The sequence below is a fragment of the Branchiostoma floridae genome, chromosome 8 (assembly GCF_000003815.2).
Source record: "Branchiostoma floridae strain S238N-H82 chromosome 8, Bfl_VNyyK, whole genome shotgun sequence".
Taxonomy (NCBI): Eukaryota; Metazoa; Chordata; class Leptocardii; order Amphioxiformes; family Branchiostomatidae; genus Branchiostoma; species Branchiostoma floridae.
Window position 1 is genome coordinate 24,019,996 of NC_049986.1, and position 17,912 is coordinate 24,037,907.

Consider the following 17,912-nt stretch of genomic DNA (forward strand, 5'->3'; position numbering starts at 1 on the left):
TCCATTTGTTATCAGTATTGTTCATATCTTCCTTCATCTTGTACTTCGCTTAGTTTAATTATGTTGATGTCCTTGTATATATATACATGTGTAGTATACGAATAGTGGTAGTGTGAATATAAGTTGATAACTTGAGTGCGCCACCACTACGTTTGTCTCATCTGTCAAAGTGAATGAAAAAAAATATGTAAAACGACTACTCTCAAAATCTCACAGCGTTCCCTACGACTGCTACATCTAAAACAGATGGACCACGAAGATAACGAACTTAAAGATTAAGAGAGTCACTAATGCAACATCAGTAATTTGATATATCAGCGCATTTTAGATAGCCATTCATTGATTCAAGGCATTTTGAGAAGTCTTCGATAATACTGTTAAAAATCTTTCTTATTTCGTGGAACGCAATAACGTTTGGAGTTGTAATGCGGTTACAACTCACCTGGTGTGTGGGTAAACTGTGTCCATGACGCCTGGAACCTTCCTCGGCCCGTCTTGGAGGTGAAACTGGGAAATTCAATAAGAATGTTTCATTGTGAAAGCTAGTACGAGATTCGGGATGCATATTTGCCTTCTCTATCCCGTCATTTGAGTAACTCCTCCTCATCATATTTCTACGTGACGGGAATGTCCCATTGTAATATTTGACGAGAAAATATTTTTCAAGCTCTGAATGCAGCTCGAGTTTTGCAGCATATTTGCAACGGACCTACCTGACGATGAGAGCGGTTGCGTCAGGGCTGGTTTCCATGACGTCAGGCGAGTCGTCAGTTTTGGCGGGCTCAGCTATCACCAGAGCCCCGGTGTCGTCATGTTTCACTTGGTACGTCTGTAACTCAGCGTCTGGGCCGAGGTAGAGGGAAAATAAAGTTTGTAATATGCGACCAAAACAATAAACTTGGGCCATCGCTGATGCTTTCGGATGTTTTTGTCCAACCGTTGATGACACTCGTCCGTAAGGTTACGTGTTGGTCATTTCTATCCAAAGAAAGGCTGTATTATGTTAACCAATAATTCGATTGCTCATTAAGTAGCTATAATGTAGTATTACGTTACCTAAGTTTGCCTTACATTGTACCCGCTCTACAAATGTTGTGCAATAAACTTTGAATTGACTTGACTTGACTTAAGTCATATGCACCCATCAACATCATGGTCTGTACATTCTGACTTGCCATTTGGATCTCCTACACGCAGACCCACTCTTTTTCTCCAATCTCTATCACCCTTGTTTTAATAATGCGGCCTCATTCACTTTCACTAGCTATAGTCTCTTCCTTCTCAATCAATTGTTCTACAATCTCTCTTCACTCGGTGTGTATCTAAACCCCACCATGTCCTGAAATAACTTTCTGATTCTATATTCCATACCTTCATACGCGATGTCCATCTCCAAGAAGTGCACAGAGACGTCGTTGTTCGGAGAGGAGAGCTCCAGGACCCACTCGCACTGGAACACATCGGCGGGGACAGGGCCGGGGTAGCCCGGGGACTCCAGCACGCCTCCCGCTACCCTGTACGTACCGCCACAGTCTGTGGAGAAAATTATCCATTGGTATAAAACTATATGGACTGTTACAGGGCCCGGCCAGGACCGGGACATACTAAACATGTCGGCGGGGACAGGGCCGGGGTAGCCCGGGGACTCCAGCACGCCTCCCGCTACCCTGTACGTACCGCGTAAGAACTACTCTAAAGCTACTCAGAAGCTAGCTTCGTGGTCTTTATTTCATAAGTCTAGTCCCCAAAAGCTGCCTGGCCGGGCCCCGGTTAGGAAATGTGACCGACACATTGCAAGACCAACAGGACATCTCCAGCTACGTTATACATTCCAAAACCTAATGAAAATTATAGTCAGAGTAAAAACTGTTCTAGGACCAGCAACAAGTCCGGATCGCACTGGAGCACTACACCGATTACGGATTTTATTTCCATTCTATTAAAAAAAAGGTCGGGAAAGTGATATCTATACAATGTAAGCTGAAAGAAAGTTAACATTTGCTCACTGTTAGTGATGAAGTTGAATTCAACCTGGAACCCCCCGAAGTTCTTGGTTTCGTCCGTGACGAAGGTGAGCTGAGCCCTTGACCGTGACGTCACCAGAGCGGGCGGGACGCAGTTGCCACAGTAACGGCCCAGGGTGCGCACTGGTTGGTCCACGTCATTCAGCTCCTCTACCTCCAGGTAGTCATGGTGACAGGTGAAGAAACTATGAGGAAAATAAAAATATGCAATTCAAGATGTCGAATGTACAAAAAACTAAGGTTTAAGTAACTTTTACGCTTTGTCCAAATGCTTCTATTCTTGCGCCCAAGATTATCTAAGAAAATGTCGACCAAGAAAACGTCCATTTTCCTACGTAGTCACGTCTAGCTATAGATTTTGTTTTATTTTTAACTGGATGGTTGTAACGGGGTAAATGCCAATCCGCTCTAGCGTTGCGAAATTAAGACGAGGAAAGTTTCATTATTTCATATACATCTCCCTGTATGTATAGAATTTTCGGAATATGTTTAACTAGTTTCATCTGTATTATACTTATGATTCCATCCCAGTAGTGTCGCCAAAAATTGTCAGGCCAACCACCTACCACGGTCTGTTGCTCTCGTGCGGTGCGCCCTCTATCTCCAGGGCGTTGAACTTCAGCCGTAGCCTCTCCCCAGGCCTCCCCTGCAGGACGTAGGTGCAGAACTGCCTGTCCGGGTAGTCCGCCGGGAAGCCTGGCGAGGCTATCACGCCGTCCGGACTGTCCTCACTGCTGTGCACGTACCTGCACGGCTCCTGGCTCTCTGTGGTACAGGAGAGGAGAAGAAGGTCTGTTATAATAGAATACAATGAATTATAGTGTATTTCATTTGACTCCTTGTTAAAAATCTTTAAGCTGTTTTGTTTTCACTTGACCGTTTTTGTACACCATCTGTTTCCAAGATTTATCAAATAATTTTTAAATGGTATTCATTTTAAGTTTTATTTCTATTAATAGAACTGTCCATCTAAAATTTATTGTTCAATCTCATTTTGCATTTTATCATATCCCTCGCCTGACGTTGGGTAAAATTCGTCAAGAACGCCATTTCGCTACAAATCACCCGGACTCCAGGAAGAATAGTTACATATCAGTCACTAATGGAGATACATATCAAACCAAACCAAACCAAACGTTTCCGTGTATGCATGTAAGTTTGAGCGAAATCCGTGGAAAGCGCATTCACGTTGGCCTAAGTCTTAAGGGTAACACTGGCATTTCTTGGCGCTACCATTTAAAGACCGTCTATATTTTATGATCCGACCATATATAACAACTTGAGTCCGAAGCCGGTATCAGTGAATAAATTCCTATTAGAAACTACGCGTGAATGTTTGAGACCGTGTCCGTGGTTGTAATGAATGACCACCACTGCCAGACCGTGCCTGAGTGATGGAGTAAACCGGCGCGCGTGGCCCAATCAATAGTACCGGGGTACACGGTAACACAAGCAGCAGGGCAGGCACACAATCAGCCGAGTCAATAGCAGTCCTTCGTAGAAGCTGCCCAGGACGTCTAATTTTTAAAAACGTCAAAACTATATAGTTGTCGTCGCGTCATACAAAATGCAGTCAAACAGGTAGAATACGTTGCCTGGTGAGCTTTGACAATAAAGACAGTTGAAACGCTACTACGAACTTATCATGTATCATTTTTAATTGTTTCCCATTATAGCACTTGTCCCTTTCGGTGGTTCCAAAAACCCCTCTGGCCCATGGACTACCTGTTGAGATAGCTATCTTTGTAGACTGAGTGAGACTGCGATGGAGCCAGCATATTCAAAGGGAAGTCGAAGGGACAAATTTGACTCTCTGGTCTAGAGTTTCTAGCCACTGAACTAAATGGAAAGAATCCTTACAGAAAGGAGCACGATTCTTTTCACCTTACCAGGTGAAGTGCGCACACAATGCTGCAGTTGTTCGTTAATGACCCAGCCCGCGTGCAGTGATCGCCTGACGAGCTCTTGTCGCCGGCTGAAGTGCTAACAGGCGCTCGCGGGGACAAAACAATGTCAATAGAGCGAACTTCACCCCAACTACTAGTATGTTCCGCGCAACTAATCTCCAAGCAGATCTTTCGATGGAAAACTCGTAACTGCCAGTCAAGACAGCCTTTCAGGTACAGAGGACTTGCCTCAATCGAAAAGAACAAAGACTATCAACATCCATATGGATTCCGAAGCTGAAGGACCGTCCAGGCTTCCAGGCTGACAGTTACGAATATGCCAACGAAAGATTTGTTTTGAGATACATGCGTGTGTGTTTGTGTGTGTGTGTGTGTGTGTGTGTGTGTGTGTGTGTGTGTGTGTGTGTGTTGGCATCACATCCTGCCTTTAGGCGGCAGATTGGGACGTGTTTTCGGATAACGTGTGGTTACATATACTTAGCTCATAACAGTTTTGTACATATTAGGACAATTATTGTAATGCCCATTATTCCAGGGATTCTACTATTTAACCTCAACATAGTGACATTCGCAAGGCCTTCTTCAACTGTACACATCCCTGTTCCACAGCAGACCAACTTCAAGGAAGCTAAAGCAAAGAGCACAGCCCATCGTAGGTGCAAATACGATTTGTCTACGTGCAGAAACGTAGGCAATCTTTTGGGATCCGTCAGTGGTGAGTACCGCCTCCGTACGAACTGGTAGGGAATCCGACGGATTTTGGAGCACGCAGACACGCCCTAGAACTTTACGTGCAGGCAAAACTTTGTGTGCCGTCGGGCTGCAGATTTGCCCCCCGTACGTGCAAGTAAGGGCGACGTGCCTGTCCTGTACAGCCTGAACGTTTTCAGAAATACGTGGCGAACGTGGCCTCCCAATAAAACGTACGGAAAAATTACACGTACGTACGGCGGGTTGTGCCCTTAGCTTTACAGTTCAACGGCATACGTTTATGGAACAGGCTACCTTTGAGGAAAGCCATACTCTTTACCAGGGCATCCGTTGCCAAGTCCCTTAAAAGCAGCTGCAGGTCAAGATTAATCAATGTATTGCACGTGCCCTTGCTGTGCTATTGTATTGAACTGTGCTACGCCGCCAAGGATCGACTTTGTCGGCTATACAGATACAGGTACAGATACAGATTTAACTTCTGTAAGAACATATCAGAACGACCCGTGTGATTGTAGCCAGTCCAATATCACATTAAAAGCAGGTCAAGATAAGTTACTGTTACATGCATTATAAGTGTCCTTGCTTTGCTAATCTATTCAATTGTGCTACAGCAAAGAGCGACTTTCACTACTGTACAGATAAAGGTGTAAGTACACATCAGAACGACCCGTGTGTGATCGTAGCCTGTTCGATACCACATCTCCTCACAAGGTGATCAGACAGGGTTTAACAGGTTCTGCTGACGTCATCGCGTCATGGGACCGGCACGATAAGATGTGGGATAACTCGTACGGGCCAGGCAAGAATGATTGTCTGGTTATCGTCACTTATAAACATTCAAATGAAGACATTAAAACTAGAAGCCTAAGGGCAACATTTACAAGGAAATACATAATGTTTACATTCACGTGTTATAGAACCTGGAGGCAACTCTCCATCTTCATGTCTACCTTGTCCCCCCCAACGACTTGGAGGTCAAGGGACTAGGTAGGTAGGTTATAGTCTGACAAAGCACTGCTCTGTTTGATCTTACTCAAACACATTCATACATGACCAGCCCCTCCATCTCTGTCCTGCCATTTGCTACATAACGTAATCGAACACCATAAGGTGTTTGCTACTTAATCGTAACCATGGTGACAGCCGCCTGGTCCAGGTCATTGACCTTATTTCTTTGGAACGGCACAAGAAAAAGTAACGTAAACATGATCATGTGGAATAAAGAATCAGACGGATATGTTAGTAGCGTGAACTGGTAAGTGAGCTGATACTAGCATCGTTCAATATACGAGTAAGCCAGCTCCATCAAACCTACATCGCTTAAATCACCATGGATATCAGCGCACGAGTCTCGGGCTTACAAAAACATTATGGAAGACAGGAACATTTGGAGGGAAGGGCTGGACTTATATATAGATCAGGCAACCTGCCCGAAATGATGATGGTGGCGGTGAGAGAGTGACCACTTCCGCTAATGCGATACTTCCCATTCCTGGATCAGGGTGATAAGTGGGTGAGAGGTCATGACCGGAAGCCTGCCATCCTGTGTGGACCCACTAATCTCCGGGCAGATCCTACGGTAGCATAAGATAGTTTCTAAAGCTGAAGCTTAAGTTCCCCATACATCAGTGAGATGCGTCGGGCCCGGCGCCCATCTCCGTTTCCTAGCCCTGGGGCCTCACATAGGTGCAAGCACTACAGCAGGGGGCTAGTCCACTGGTGGTGTAGTGTGTTTGTTTAGATTCCATATTCTTCCTCTTTATAGCAGAGAAAGAAGTATGTACCACTTTTTTAAAGATCAAAGGCTGGTGTAGCCGGCCTAGGACTGTGTGTACTGGCTACCGAAGGTACCGTAGGATCTGCTTGGAGATTACGGACTGACCTAGTTTCCATAGTATATAGCTACCTGGCCTGGCAACTCAACCTATGCGCGATTGTTAAGAACCAGATGGGGTGCATAAGGGAGTGAATAGAACGGACCAGACGTGATATTTCATGATTTATAGCACGGTCATGAATGAAAGCTAGAGTGTGCTTGAACTAGCTATAGAAGACTTTTCTAGAGCCATGGAGGATAGGGAGAGCTTGAGCGAAAAGCTACATAGCTAGGTTTATAGCATGGTCATACGCATGCAAGCTGGAGTGTGCTGAACTAGAAGACTTTTCTAGAGCTACGGAGGATGGCGATAGCTGGAGCTCAAAGCTTTAATGTTATACCTAGATTGTGAATATGATGAAGAAGATTTTTAGATCAGAAGCTGCAATCAGAATTCTTTAGTGGTCCGAAACTTTTTCCGACGACCTAATTCGAAATAGCAGTACAAACAATTCATGGACAATCTAGCAACTTACACTAGTATCATAATCATACTGAAAAAGCCGAAACAAGAACGCTGTAACCGATCCTCGTGAGTGCCTCGCCATGGCGACTAGTCAGTTGATATCTTGACTCCAACCTTTTACCAGAAGTGAAATGTTACCGGCACGTCTAAGTGGAGGCGATATAAAGCGACGCCAACCGTCTGAGACTTGTAGTCTGAGATGGGGCTTAGCATGGCTGATCTCTTCTAGTCATAACTATCGGTGGAAAAAGAAATGTTCATGTGAATGCTTCTCCTGACACTTAAAGGCTGTTCATTTGGAGCCGTCACACGGGTGTCTGTATACAAGTCCGTATGGGTTCCGTATTGAAGTTCTTTTGATTTCGGTCAAGTTTGCAGGAATATAAGTTGTATTTTACTTTGATATTTGCTGTGCAGAGTCTGCAGACTGGTTATCGAACCAAAGAGACGAGTTTTTCAGCCACAAACTTTTTAAATTTTTTTTTTAAAAACTTTATTCAGATAAACAAAAAAAACATAAAATACAGCCGCAAACTTTACCCAAAACCCCAAATATGTAAATGTAGGAACTCATACGGACTTGAATGCACACTCCCTGCGGTCATTCGGTTTGTACTACTTTTGTTGCTAGGATTTTCTGCGAGGTTGTGTCTGTTGTAGGACATATTAATTTTGCAGCAAACATACGGGATTGTGACAAGAAAGCCATCAGACTGCGATCGTACGCTGGTCTCTACCAGACTGACTACGCTGGTTGTTATAGGGAGAATAATTTGCCAGCGGGGAGTTTTGCCACCAGAGGAGTTGGTCGGCCTCCGCAGGGAAACATGAATCTAACGGTGGTCTGACTCCCCTGGGGAATTTCCTGATTTTTCCCCCCCGAATTCTACGGTCCCCGTGCTCCCATAGAAAGTCCTGGTGGAGGCTAATCGTACGCCGCAACGTTCGTGACCGGGCACGTAGTTGTACAAAAGGGTTTTATCAGATGCCAAGAGCAGGGAACAATGGACCTCGGCTTCATACAACACTCAGGGGCTGTCTAGCAACGAGCAAGTCGGACAGGCAGTACCTGGCAATTATTTAGGTCCCTAACCACTAAATAGCGTACATTATAAATCTGAGAATAATCAAACCTAGCATATTTTCAAAGCGCTGTCACATTTGCAAATGTCTAGGTAATACAGAATGTACCCTTACAACCCTTAGGTTTATCGCATGGTCAGTTGAAAGTATGCACAGTCCAGTATTGGTCTGTGTAACTCAAACTCCGCTGTCCGGGGTTGTATATATTAAACTTGCCTCCCGTCGGCAACGTCGGGTGGGTCACTATAAGTGCGATTTAATCAGACTAAGTCTAGTATACATGTATAGCAGGAATTCCAGGGCAAACAAGTGCATGTATGGTTCTCTACATTGTAAAGGGATGTACGAATGTAGAGCGAACAGCAAACCTTGCTGCCGGACAAGCGTAACCAACCAGGGGGCGAGAAGAGAACCAGTATTCACAGATGTCAGCCATGCTTCTAAACTGATTCAGTTGACATATCATAAATATACGTTACATTGTACCCCGGGGGAAACTATATATAGAGAAACTGTCTGCCTTAAAGATCCCGTATCATGTAACAGGTAGTTATTGGTCTGGAACCTGTGCAAATACCGCAGGTGTCGCGGTAGTGTGTACAGGTACTGGGGTGTGACCATGTTCTGGGGACAGGGAGTGTGTGTGTGTGCGTGTGTGTGTGTGTGTGTGTGTGTGTGTGTGTGTGTGTTTGTGTGCGTGCGTGTATTTCTGTACGTGCATGTCTGTGTATATGAGTGACGAAATATCTGGACAAACAAGTCGTAACAATTGTTAAGGACAAATGTGAACATAAGAAAATAAGATCTAGATGCAATTAAAAAAAGACTGAAATGTTTCAATTCTTTCCAATTTTCCTCTCAAAAGTTTTTTCCAAGTGAAAACGTCGGAACCAGTCCCTGTTTGAATCAAGAAGTACCCTGGAGACCCCCTGGCCTCCCGACAGTCACCTAGAGTCGGCCCTGATCGATCCGTCGCCCAGAGGTCAGTCCGGCACATCTAACACACCACGGGATCAATGTTGTGGGCAGGGTTCACGGAAGGGTTGGGACTATGTGGTAGGTGGTATCTCACAGCACTTGGGGTACCGGTGCGGCACTCTGTGGTTCGAAAGGTTACTCAACGTTGTGTGTATTTTGTTGTCATACTATTACGTATTACTCAATATGTAGATTATTAAAAAATAGGCGAAAATAACACAACAGCGCCGCCGTGAACGAACCCCGCAGTGCCTCACCGGCGCCCCAAATGCAGTGAGATACCACCTTCAGAAACAACCTCTTCCTTTCCGGGTTACATAAATGATTGCTCAGCGGGTGACGTTTGACCTTAGCCGCAGTTGATCTTGTTAGTCAGTGGTGTACGGTGTTTTTTCATGTCCCCTGGATGCCCCCAAATAAATGTATGATTGAATAAATGATATCAATTAGGAAACATGCGCAACCGAGTCAGCGTTTTGTTTCAAACATGACCTTCAGTTTGTTCTGTGGTATGAAATAATACGTAAAGCAGAGAAATGAACATATCATAACAAGAAATGTCTGCATCTTTCAAACATTAAAGTTCTACGCAGATGCTTGATTGACGAAGATCATGCTGACTTACTTAAAGTTGAAAAAAAATCGTAAGCAGAAAAATACTTCGACTTTCTTGACCAAATTTCCTGTCAAATGGTAAAACATTAATTTTATATAAACTTGCAAGTTGCTGTCAACTTGTAAGATTGTTTAGATTCGACGTGTTAGAAATGTTATTATTTGATCAACAGTAGAAAAGAATTTCGTCTATCCTATTTAATCTGTCAACAGTTTAGAAGTTAAAAACAATATTTGATTGCCTGGGGCTCGTCCGGAAAAGCAACACCGTGGAAGAATGATATATCGAGAATGGACTTTGATTTTTTTACCCACTTAATTCTGTTTCAGTCCGTGGGTCTATATTGCAGTGCTCATATCCCAATCGATAGACTGTGGGTAATATCATCTTGTCTAGGGTTCACCTTCTAGTCTATCCCCCGACTTCTTTGTAAGGTAAAAGTAAATAATGAAACTTAGACTTTTGTCCACGTTAGCTTGTTACACTCTTCATAATTCCGTATGTTATTTTGTAGATGATATGTTATTACTCTTCCTCGCACTTCTTTGCTCCTTTACATTCCTAAGATGTTGTATCGTGGATCGATGTTGTGTATTTACTCAGCAGTGTGGCCTGTTGACCTGGGGTCGAAGGTACAAGGATACAGCAAATGACGATGTTTGCCTGTTCCTCTGATTGAATCCTTTATTCCTGTTTATTACTTTGACATAAAATATGGACTGAGTGACGTCGTAGAATGATGAAAATGTTTTATCTAATGAGTAACTTAAAATCTATTGTGCATGTATGTATCATACCCACGTGCATTTGATTTAGCCCCCTCTCGTATTCTTCTTTTCCCCAAAATGCTAGTATTTTGATGTACCTGTATGTAAAGGCGTCTTATGTTCTTTATACGTTCTGCTGCGCCAAATCTACTACCTTGAAAGAATGTCATCCACAGAATTAAGCTGCCCCGGCCTTATTGGAGTGCATATAGTGACGCACGGGCCCAGACGTATTAAACAGACCAGAAAGATTTCTGACTTAATGGCTTCGGTTATTGCACGACTTTGAGTTGACATTTCATGTTATCGCGACACATTCCAAGCCTATGTTTTTCAGGCAATGCTTTCAAATAACCCCAACGGCTTCCATATATTTTATCATATACTGCAATCTATCTAACGTTATACAACTAGCTATGATAAGTTTATAATACCCGATAGTAAAAACGACAATAAGTTACTAATTTCAAACACAAGACTGACATAGGGCTTTGGAAGTTGTAAAACAGCACTGCAAGGATGCCTTTGATATACTTCACAATTTAAGGGTCTACTGCTTATGTGAGCCACATACAATACTCAGTTACAGACCACATGGACTGCAGAACAGGATCATTGACGCGAAGCAGCATTGACGGCAAACACGTCCGACTGGCCGCCAGCCAGCGTTTGTGTACGACAGCTGGTCACGTAAATACATGACTGCAAATTCCGCATACCTAACCTCCAAACGACGCCAGTTTACCCCCTTAATACTCAAGGGCTGCCATTAATATTTTCGTGACTGAAAGTCCCCATATTTCGGCTATATGAATCCAGAGATAGAGTTAATAGTGTGTACTTACGTGCTAGTTTCACAGCAGGCATTAACGTTAACGTTAGAAGTGCCACAACTCCCCACACATATCCTCTCCCCACAACGTTACAGGCCATCGCTTCCTTGTGCGTGTTTCTTGTCGCTTCCTTCTCACAGCGTCTCGGATAAAATTATTTTCCAGTCGGGATCTGTCCTTACAAACACCTTGTGGGCTTGACAAGTCGCTTGGCACGTAAAGGCGGAAGGCTGGGACTCGAACTCCCGACCTCTGGGTTGTACAACACGGCACTGCGGTTCACCTGGTTCGGTTCCCGCCCGGCCGGATGAATGGCGTGCGGTGACACAAACCGTGACGTCGCGTATGTGTCGAGGCCTGTGATTGGTCGCCGGTCCCTAAGGGGCTCGTTCCAAAATGTCGGACTGCTCATAATTGTTACAGCTTGCATAGTTGACAGACTGGTCGGTTTGCTCACTTATCGCCTGAAAAAATCTTCCGGCCCTTTCAGACGATATCAGAAATATCATCAATACCTCATTCTTCAGCCAGGTCCGGCGACATTTATAGAGTCCAAAGTTCGTCTGACGCAGACGACAGTTCCCTCAGCGGAGGGCGTTGCTAGGAGACCGGTTATTAGGGCCGCCATTAAAGGATAATGGAGCGGAGGGAGGTCAGGGTCAGCTTCTCGTAAGAGGGTCAAGGTTGTCAGTAAGTGAGACTAAGAATTCTTACAATTGTTCTGACATTACAGATGCTATAGAAGTGCGGTTCACAAATCAACTTAGTTACGTGACAAGTTCTGGGTTGTGTTTTGACACGCAGTCTTTGTAATGTTATTTACAGTGGCAATATTTGTCTTAGTCAAACATTGCTCACTTGGACCCAACATGTTGCGTGCACGTGTAGTTCTATTTCCTAACGCATGTTTAAAAGGAAATGCTGTTTTGTCTTCAGTCTACGGTAACGTCCAGACAATATGAATACGTGTGAGTGAAATATAAGTTGAGAGTTTGATAACATATTGTACTCCTAGTGTCTAAGATAAACAGTATTGTAATGGAAAAATTAATTTGGCCTTTCAATGATCAATGTAGTTTTTTGTATTTTGAATATATGGTTATAAATACAATGCATTAGCAGGTAGATTTGTCATAAAAACGTCTGTTTTACTAAACAAGCAAGGCTGGATAAAAAATAACCCTACTATGATAGACAGCAAGACAAGCAACTTTGACATATTGGCATTTACATACTTGTCGTGTATAATTATCTAGGGACATGCGAGAGAAAAAAACACACACTTGAAAATCAGAACTGAGATTTTTTTATTCACTCAAACGCACATGTAAGCATATTGTATTCTATTGTTTGTTTGCAATATTGTAGGGTTTATAAATGAAATATTAAAAAGCTTTGGTGGTTTGTATATCTAATATATAAACTTGATATTGTCATTAAAGCATTGTGACTATTGATTATCACATGGAAGACAAAAATTAAGGTCACACATGTACAAACACACACACACACGTGTGGCTTCAAATTGTTATAGATATATAATTAAAATTTAGAGCACACACATGAACAAATACACTCAAAGAAACACACACATACTACACTAACACAAATGCACAGACATGAACACAGACACACAATATTTGTATATATACAATTGATCATGACATTCCCCACTTTCACAATTCTTGTGGTTTAGTCCATATCATATCATATGACACTTCAGTGTAATGTATGCCACAATCATCTGATTAACCATGACACGTGACACGCTCATTCGAACCACCAAGGTCGTGACCTTGATATGATGGCAGGAATAATTACGGACGGCAGTTTCCGATAACATCAGATATGTACCACCGCCATCTGTCCATAGGAAATACCTTTTACATGTACCATGTACCTGGAGGGATGGGGGTTGTCACAGAAGTTATGGCAGTGGGGTCGCTATGCAGTTGAGGGCGTATAGCTCTCTCCATTTAAGCCCCCCTCCCCATGTGCATAGGCCTACTTACGTTTCAACTCAGATTCAACTCTAGTGTAAGATACCTGGTACAAAATGCAATCTTTACCGTAAGTCCCCCTCACACGCACACACCATCACAATAATGGACACAAATCGATTACTCTATGATGGAAATATAAATGTTCCTGGACAGTACAGTTAAAATCTTTCAAAAGCGCAAGCCTCCGTTGATAAACCGTCGACATCTTAGCGAACAAGAGACAAGGTCATCAGGACGTATCCTAGCGCCTAGAGCGGAGGTTCCCACTTCTTTATGCCTTTTTTCTCGCAAACCGAACCCTGGAAGATGTGTTTGCCTTTCCCCTTACCATAGAGCCACTCGTCAAATTCGGGCAAACTCAGTATCGTCATGTCCTCCTTCGTTGTTGTGCTCTTGTCGTTTGGTCCGTAGACCCCTACTCCGAATGGTGACAGCTTGGCGCTCTCGTCCCCAGGGTAGCACACGGCCTTCCAGAAGAAGCTGGGAAAGAGCACGCGACCTTTCACCCATTTATCGTTTATACTTATCTTTGTTCCTGTGATGACGTAAAGGATGTTGTTGGCGCTGTTAATGGCTTTTGCTTGTTTGAATATTTCCTCAGCCTTTTCCAGTACTTTTCTCTCAAGCTTTCCCCAAGCTTTGTTGAACTCTTTAGGCTGCGAACAAGAAAGGACAAGACCTCACGAATCTACAAATATAGAAGATAATAGATATACCGTGTATATCTCGCTTAATAATCTTTTAATCTATTAATCTTATAATCAATTATGATTTGAGAAACAAGGAGTTTCATCTTGAATATTGCCTCCCGATCACGGATTTATACATGCAAAGGACACCTCGCAAGTAAAGCTTCTAAAACCAGTTAATCTGCAACGTCTATGATTGCACGGAACAAGCCCAATGGGTATCATCAGGCAATGAAATCAACTGGATTTGGCAACGTGAATTATCTTGAAATTAGTGTTCAGCCTTACTTGAGGAGCCATGTTGATCATGCTGAAAGTAGCATCATGAGCGTCCACGTCGTGGTCATTGATTTCGCGGGGGTTGATGTGCCCCCTCTCAGCGATTTTACCACAACCGTCGAGGTCTTCATTCAGAGCTTGGCAGTCTCCACATTTTTCCATACGCATGGTACTGTCGACACTTTCACAGTCTGAAACATGGGTGACACCCCATTTTTGTGTGCCCCGCCCATAGTTACATTTCTTACTAAGATGGTTGTGGAATTCCTGAGAGCACAGTCCTGTACACAAAAGAAGATTTATATTGAAATTGATTCAACATAAAGGTTTATAATGGCAATGACGATTTGTATCGCAAAACGAAATTTCGCTTCACCGGGCTTATGAAGCACATGTTTACCAAAAACTTTCAAACCTCAAAAGAGACTACTGGATTACCTAGCTGAACGCGCTTCCATAAGCTATTGTCCCGTTCTGCAACCTTTATCTTTGGCCTTGTAATAGTTGATGCAGTGTACTCAGGAATCCGGTACTTCAGGTTGTACAGCGTGGCGAACAGCGCGCCCCCTGCAGGTTGCTCCTGCGTCTGACAGATCCGACAGGAGGTGGAGTCGTCTCCGTAGATGCTGGGCGGCCATGGCGTACCAACAAAGAAGTCTGGACAGTGCTTGCCCAGGTTGGAGCACCTCTTCATACACTCTTTGACGGGGGCCGCTTTAACCGGCTCTGTAGATATGAAGAAAAGGACTGAATGATGAAATACTTGAAATCGGGGGCTGGAAGACATTCATATCTTAAGCAGGTTGGCAGGTTTTAGTGAAATTTAAATTGATTTGCTTTGCAACCAATAGCATGCCACACAGATTAGTTGTAGCAAAGCAGTCAGAAGAACGCATTGCAATCAGCGCGCTTGTTGAGTTGTGTTGTACAATGCAACATACTAGTAACTTATGTTTGTTAACAACTTACGGGCTCCAATTATTTTGTAGAAGGATTTTCAGCGGGACTGTAACAGAACCAACCGTAAACACGTTTGCTTGAAACGGGATGGCTTACTATCATCTAGACTGCACGCGGTGGTCTTCTTGGATTTGCCTGCAGATTTGAGTGTCCTTGATCGATACACGAAGTCAGCAAAATCATCCTCTTCACTGCTCACGCCAGCCTCCCCGCCTACTACCTGCAATACAAAGTGTAAGTTAACAACCTCGCACTGGAAAGGTCGCGTCCTTTCAGATGAGACGTAACGCTCATTCGCGTTCTGAGGCAAGCACCTATTGCATGTGAGGCACGGCGATAGAAGATTTATCAAGAACTTGCACGTGGAGCCGCAAGTAATGTAAGATTCAGTCTCCGCCATCTTAGGAGCAGAATAGTAATGACGCTGCTGTTGATTTGTTAATATATAAAGTTGATCATGATTAGGGCGAAATAAATTAATGAAATACAGTAACATTGCAGTCTGTAGATCATACCATTGTCTTCATTCGCAGGTGCAGTAGCGCATAAGTTAATGTGGTATTATCTATCTAATTCGACAGCAATTGATTCTTTACTCATCCTCAAACACTTGGCAAGAAAGAAAAATCGACGAACCAGTGCAACAGCGACTCCTAGCAGTCCAAGTGCGAACAGCTTGCGTGATTGTCCCTCCATCGTATGTACTCTGTAGGTATATATATGTGTGTTCGTAGTAATTTCAACAGACCCCAGTCAGCTTATACCCCCTTTCCAATAGGAAGGCGCTCCAACCGCTCTCTCTGCGCTTCCATGGCGACCATGGCGGGCGCACCGCGCTCTTCCCAATTTGAGGTCGCAGAGAGAGAGAGAGCGGTGTGAGCGCCTTTCTTATGGAAAGCTCACTCGGGGCTGTTATAAACGAATACCAACTCAACTCAATATTACGGAGAAATTACTGACGGAAGGTTTCCAAATACTTTCCAAGTTTTACTTAGTGTGGAAAAAAGTGTGCTTCCTGGAGTAATTCTGGAAACCAGTCCGGCGTTTTTCAAGTAGTTTGCACTAGTTATTGATAAATTACCAACACAATTTGATTATCAAAATGTTGAATCGGCACACTGTCTGCTTTTGACATATCTGCGGCAAGATCGCCAGGTGCAATTAGGCCCTATAGTATATTTCGACAAGAGTGGGACAACCGAGTGATCCAAACAAGAAAAATGGCATTAGGTTAAGGAAAGAACGAGGAGTCACAAACTCAGACACCAGGCACAATCTAACCCTCTACTGTATACTTTGGTCACCCGACATAAAAGGCGTTACACAGACAACATTGACTTTCCAAGTCAGGTTCATATTAAACACAAACGTTTTTTTCACACCTTTCTTTGCACCTTGATTGCGTTTTTATGTCAATATTTCAACCTCTCCACTTGTTTTCTGTACCTTGTACTTGGTCGTCACCCGACATGAAAGGCATTACATAGATAATATTGACTTTAAGTCAGGTTCCTATTAGCCACAATGACTTTTGCCTTGGCACCTTTTGTGATTGGCATGTTTTTTATGTAAACATTTCAACCACTTTACGCTTCGCTTGTTCCATGTACCTTGTAGTCACCGGCTAACACAAAAGGCGTTCTGGAGACAACATTGACTTTCCAATAAAGGTTTCTATTAGCTACAATGACTTTTGCCTTGGCATTGGTACTTTTGTGGTTGCTTAATTGGCTTTTTTTCCGTAAATATTTGAACCCCTCCACGCTTCGCTTGTACCCTGTACCCTGTTATGTGGTCACCACCCAACATGAAAGGCATTTGACAGACGGCATTGTTGACTTATAATTGTCTACATGTGGAACCTCACAGAGGACTTGACGCCTTGACACCTTTGTTGTACTGTATACATATATTCCTACCAGCAGGGATGAATGGTGGCTTTATTCTCTACGTCGCAGGACGACGTATGCTGGCCTTTCAAAGAATATTTTCCTTCCGAAATTTCATATCAAGAAAGAGAAACATTTCAGGTATATTTTATGGCACGCAGAGAGTCATATGTTGGCAGTAACTGGTACATCCATTAATGTTTTACTATTGATATAGATTTTAAAATTTCTCAAATTTTACAGTTTTGTCATAGAATACGCCAAAAATAGTTACTCAAGCAACTGTATATCGTTTTTGAAACGGTCAGCCTCAACCCCACCTCAGCAACGGAAAAAGACAAACCGATTAGATTTCAAAGATGGAAATAAGCAAGTGGGGTACTGAGACATGCAGCTTGATACCTGTGCAGGTCCAGTCTTCTACAATCATGGCTAATTTGAGTCAGGGACATGATTAGTTACATGTCAATTGGGCATTCATTGTCCTGTTTCTTTTCTGACGGGTTATCAAGTCACTCATAAAAATCTTAACAACAAACTGAGATATCTAACTCTCAAGAGGGTAACTAATATGTCTTAACAGTTTTTTTTACAGAATTTTCGAGCCTATTTTAAAACCAATGAGATTACTCGTACATGTATTCAGGAAGTTCCGACTTAGACCAGCTGTGTAGAAACAGCCTCAAACCGTTATGTGCTAAAGTCTCTACAAATAAATCTTAGATTTCGCGGTCCATGTTTACATCGCTTTTCACATTGAAAAGCTGCCCTGCGTTAGAACATTTCTAAACTGTAAGAAATATGCCAGAAGAGACAGTAGAACAGGGTGGA

General features: G+C 43.2%; 2 protein-coding genes across 2 annotated transcripts in view; both read right to left on the minus strand.

Annotated features, from left to right (window-relative positions):
* The window catches only part of LOC118420718, a 3,157-nt gene extending 2,235 nt beyond the window's left edge, over positions 1-922 (minus strand). Inside the window, exons 1-2 of the mRNA XM_035827674.1 lie at positions 714-922; positions 443-507 (exon numbers count right to left, since the gene is read on the minus strand). Coding sequence (XP_035683567.1) covers positions 443-507; positions 714-907 — 259 coding nt within the window. The 5' untranslated portion in view covers positions 908-922. The remainder of the gene's footprint in view (positions 1-442; positions 508-713) is intronic.
* Positions 923-1,294: 372 nt separating this feature from the next.
* Positions 1,295-11,611, minus strand: LOC118422007 (cubilin-like). The gene is made up of 4 exons (XM_035829510.1): positions 11,274-11,611; positions 2,591-2,789; positions 2,007-2,209; positions 1,295-1,533 (listed from the first exon to the last, which is right to left on the minus strand). Exons 1-4 carry the CDS (start codon positions 11,359-11,361, stop codon positions 1,295-1,297), a joined length of 729 nt encoding a protein of 242 aa, XP_035685403.1. The 5' UTR covers positions 11,362-11,611.
* Between the last annotated feature and the right edge of the window lie 6,301 nt (positions 11,612-17,912).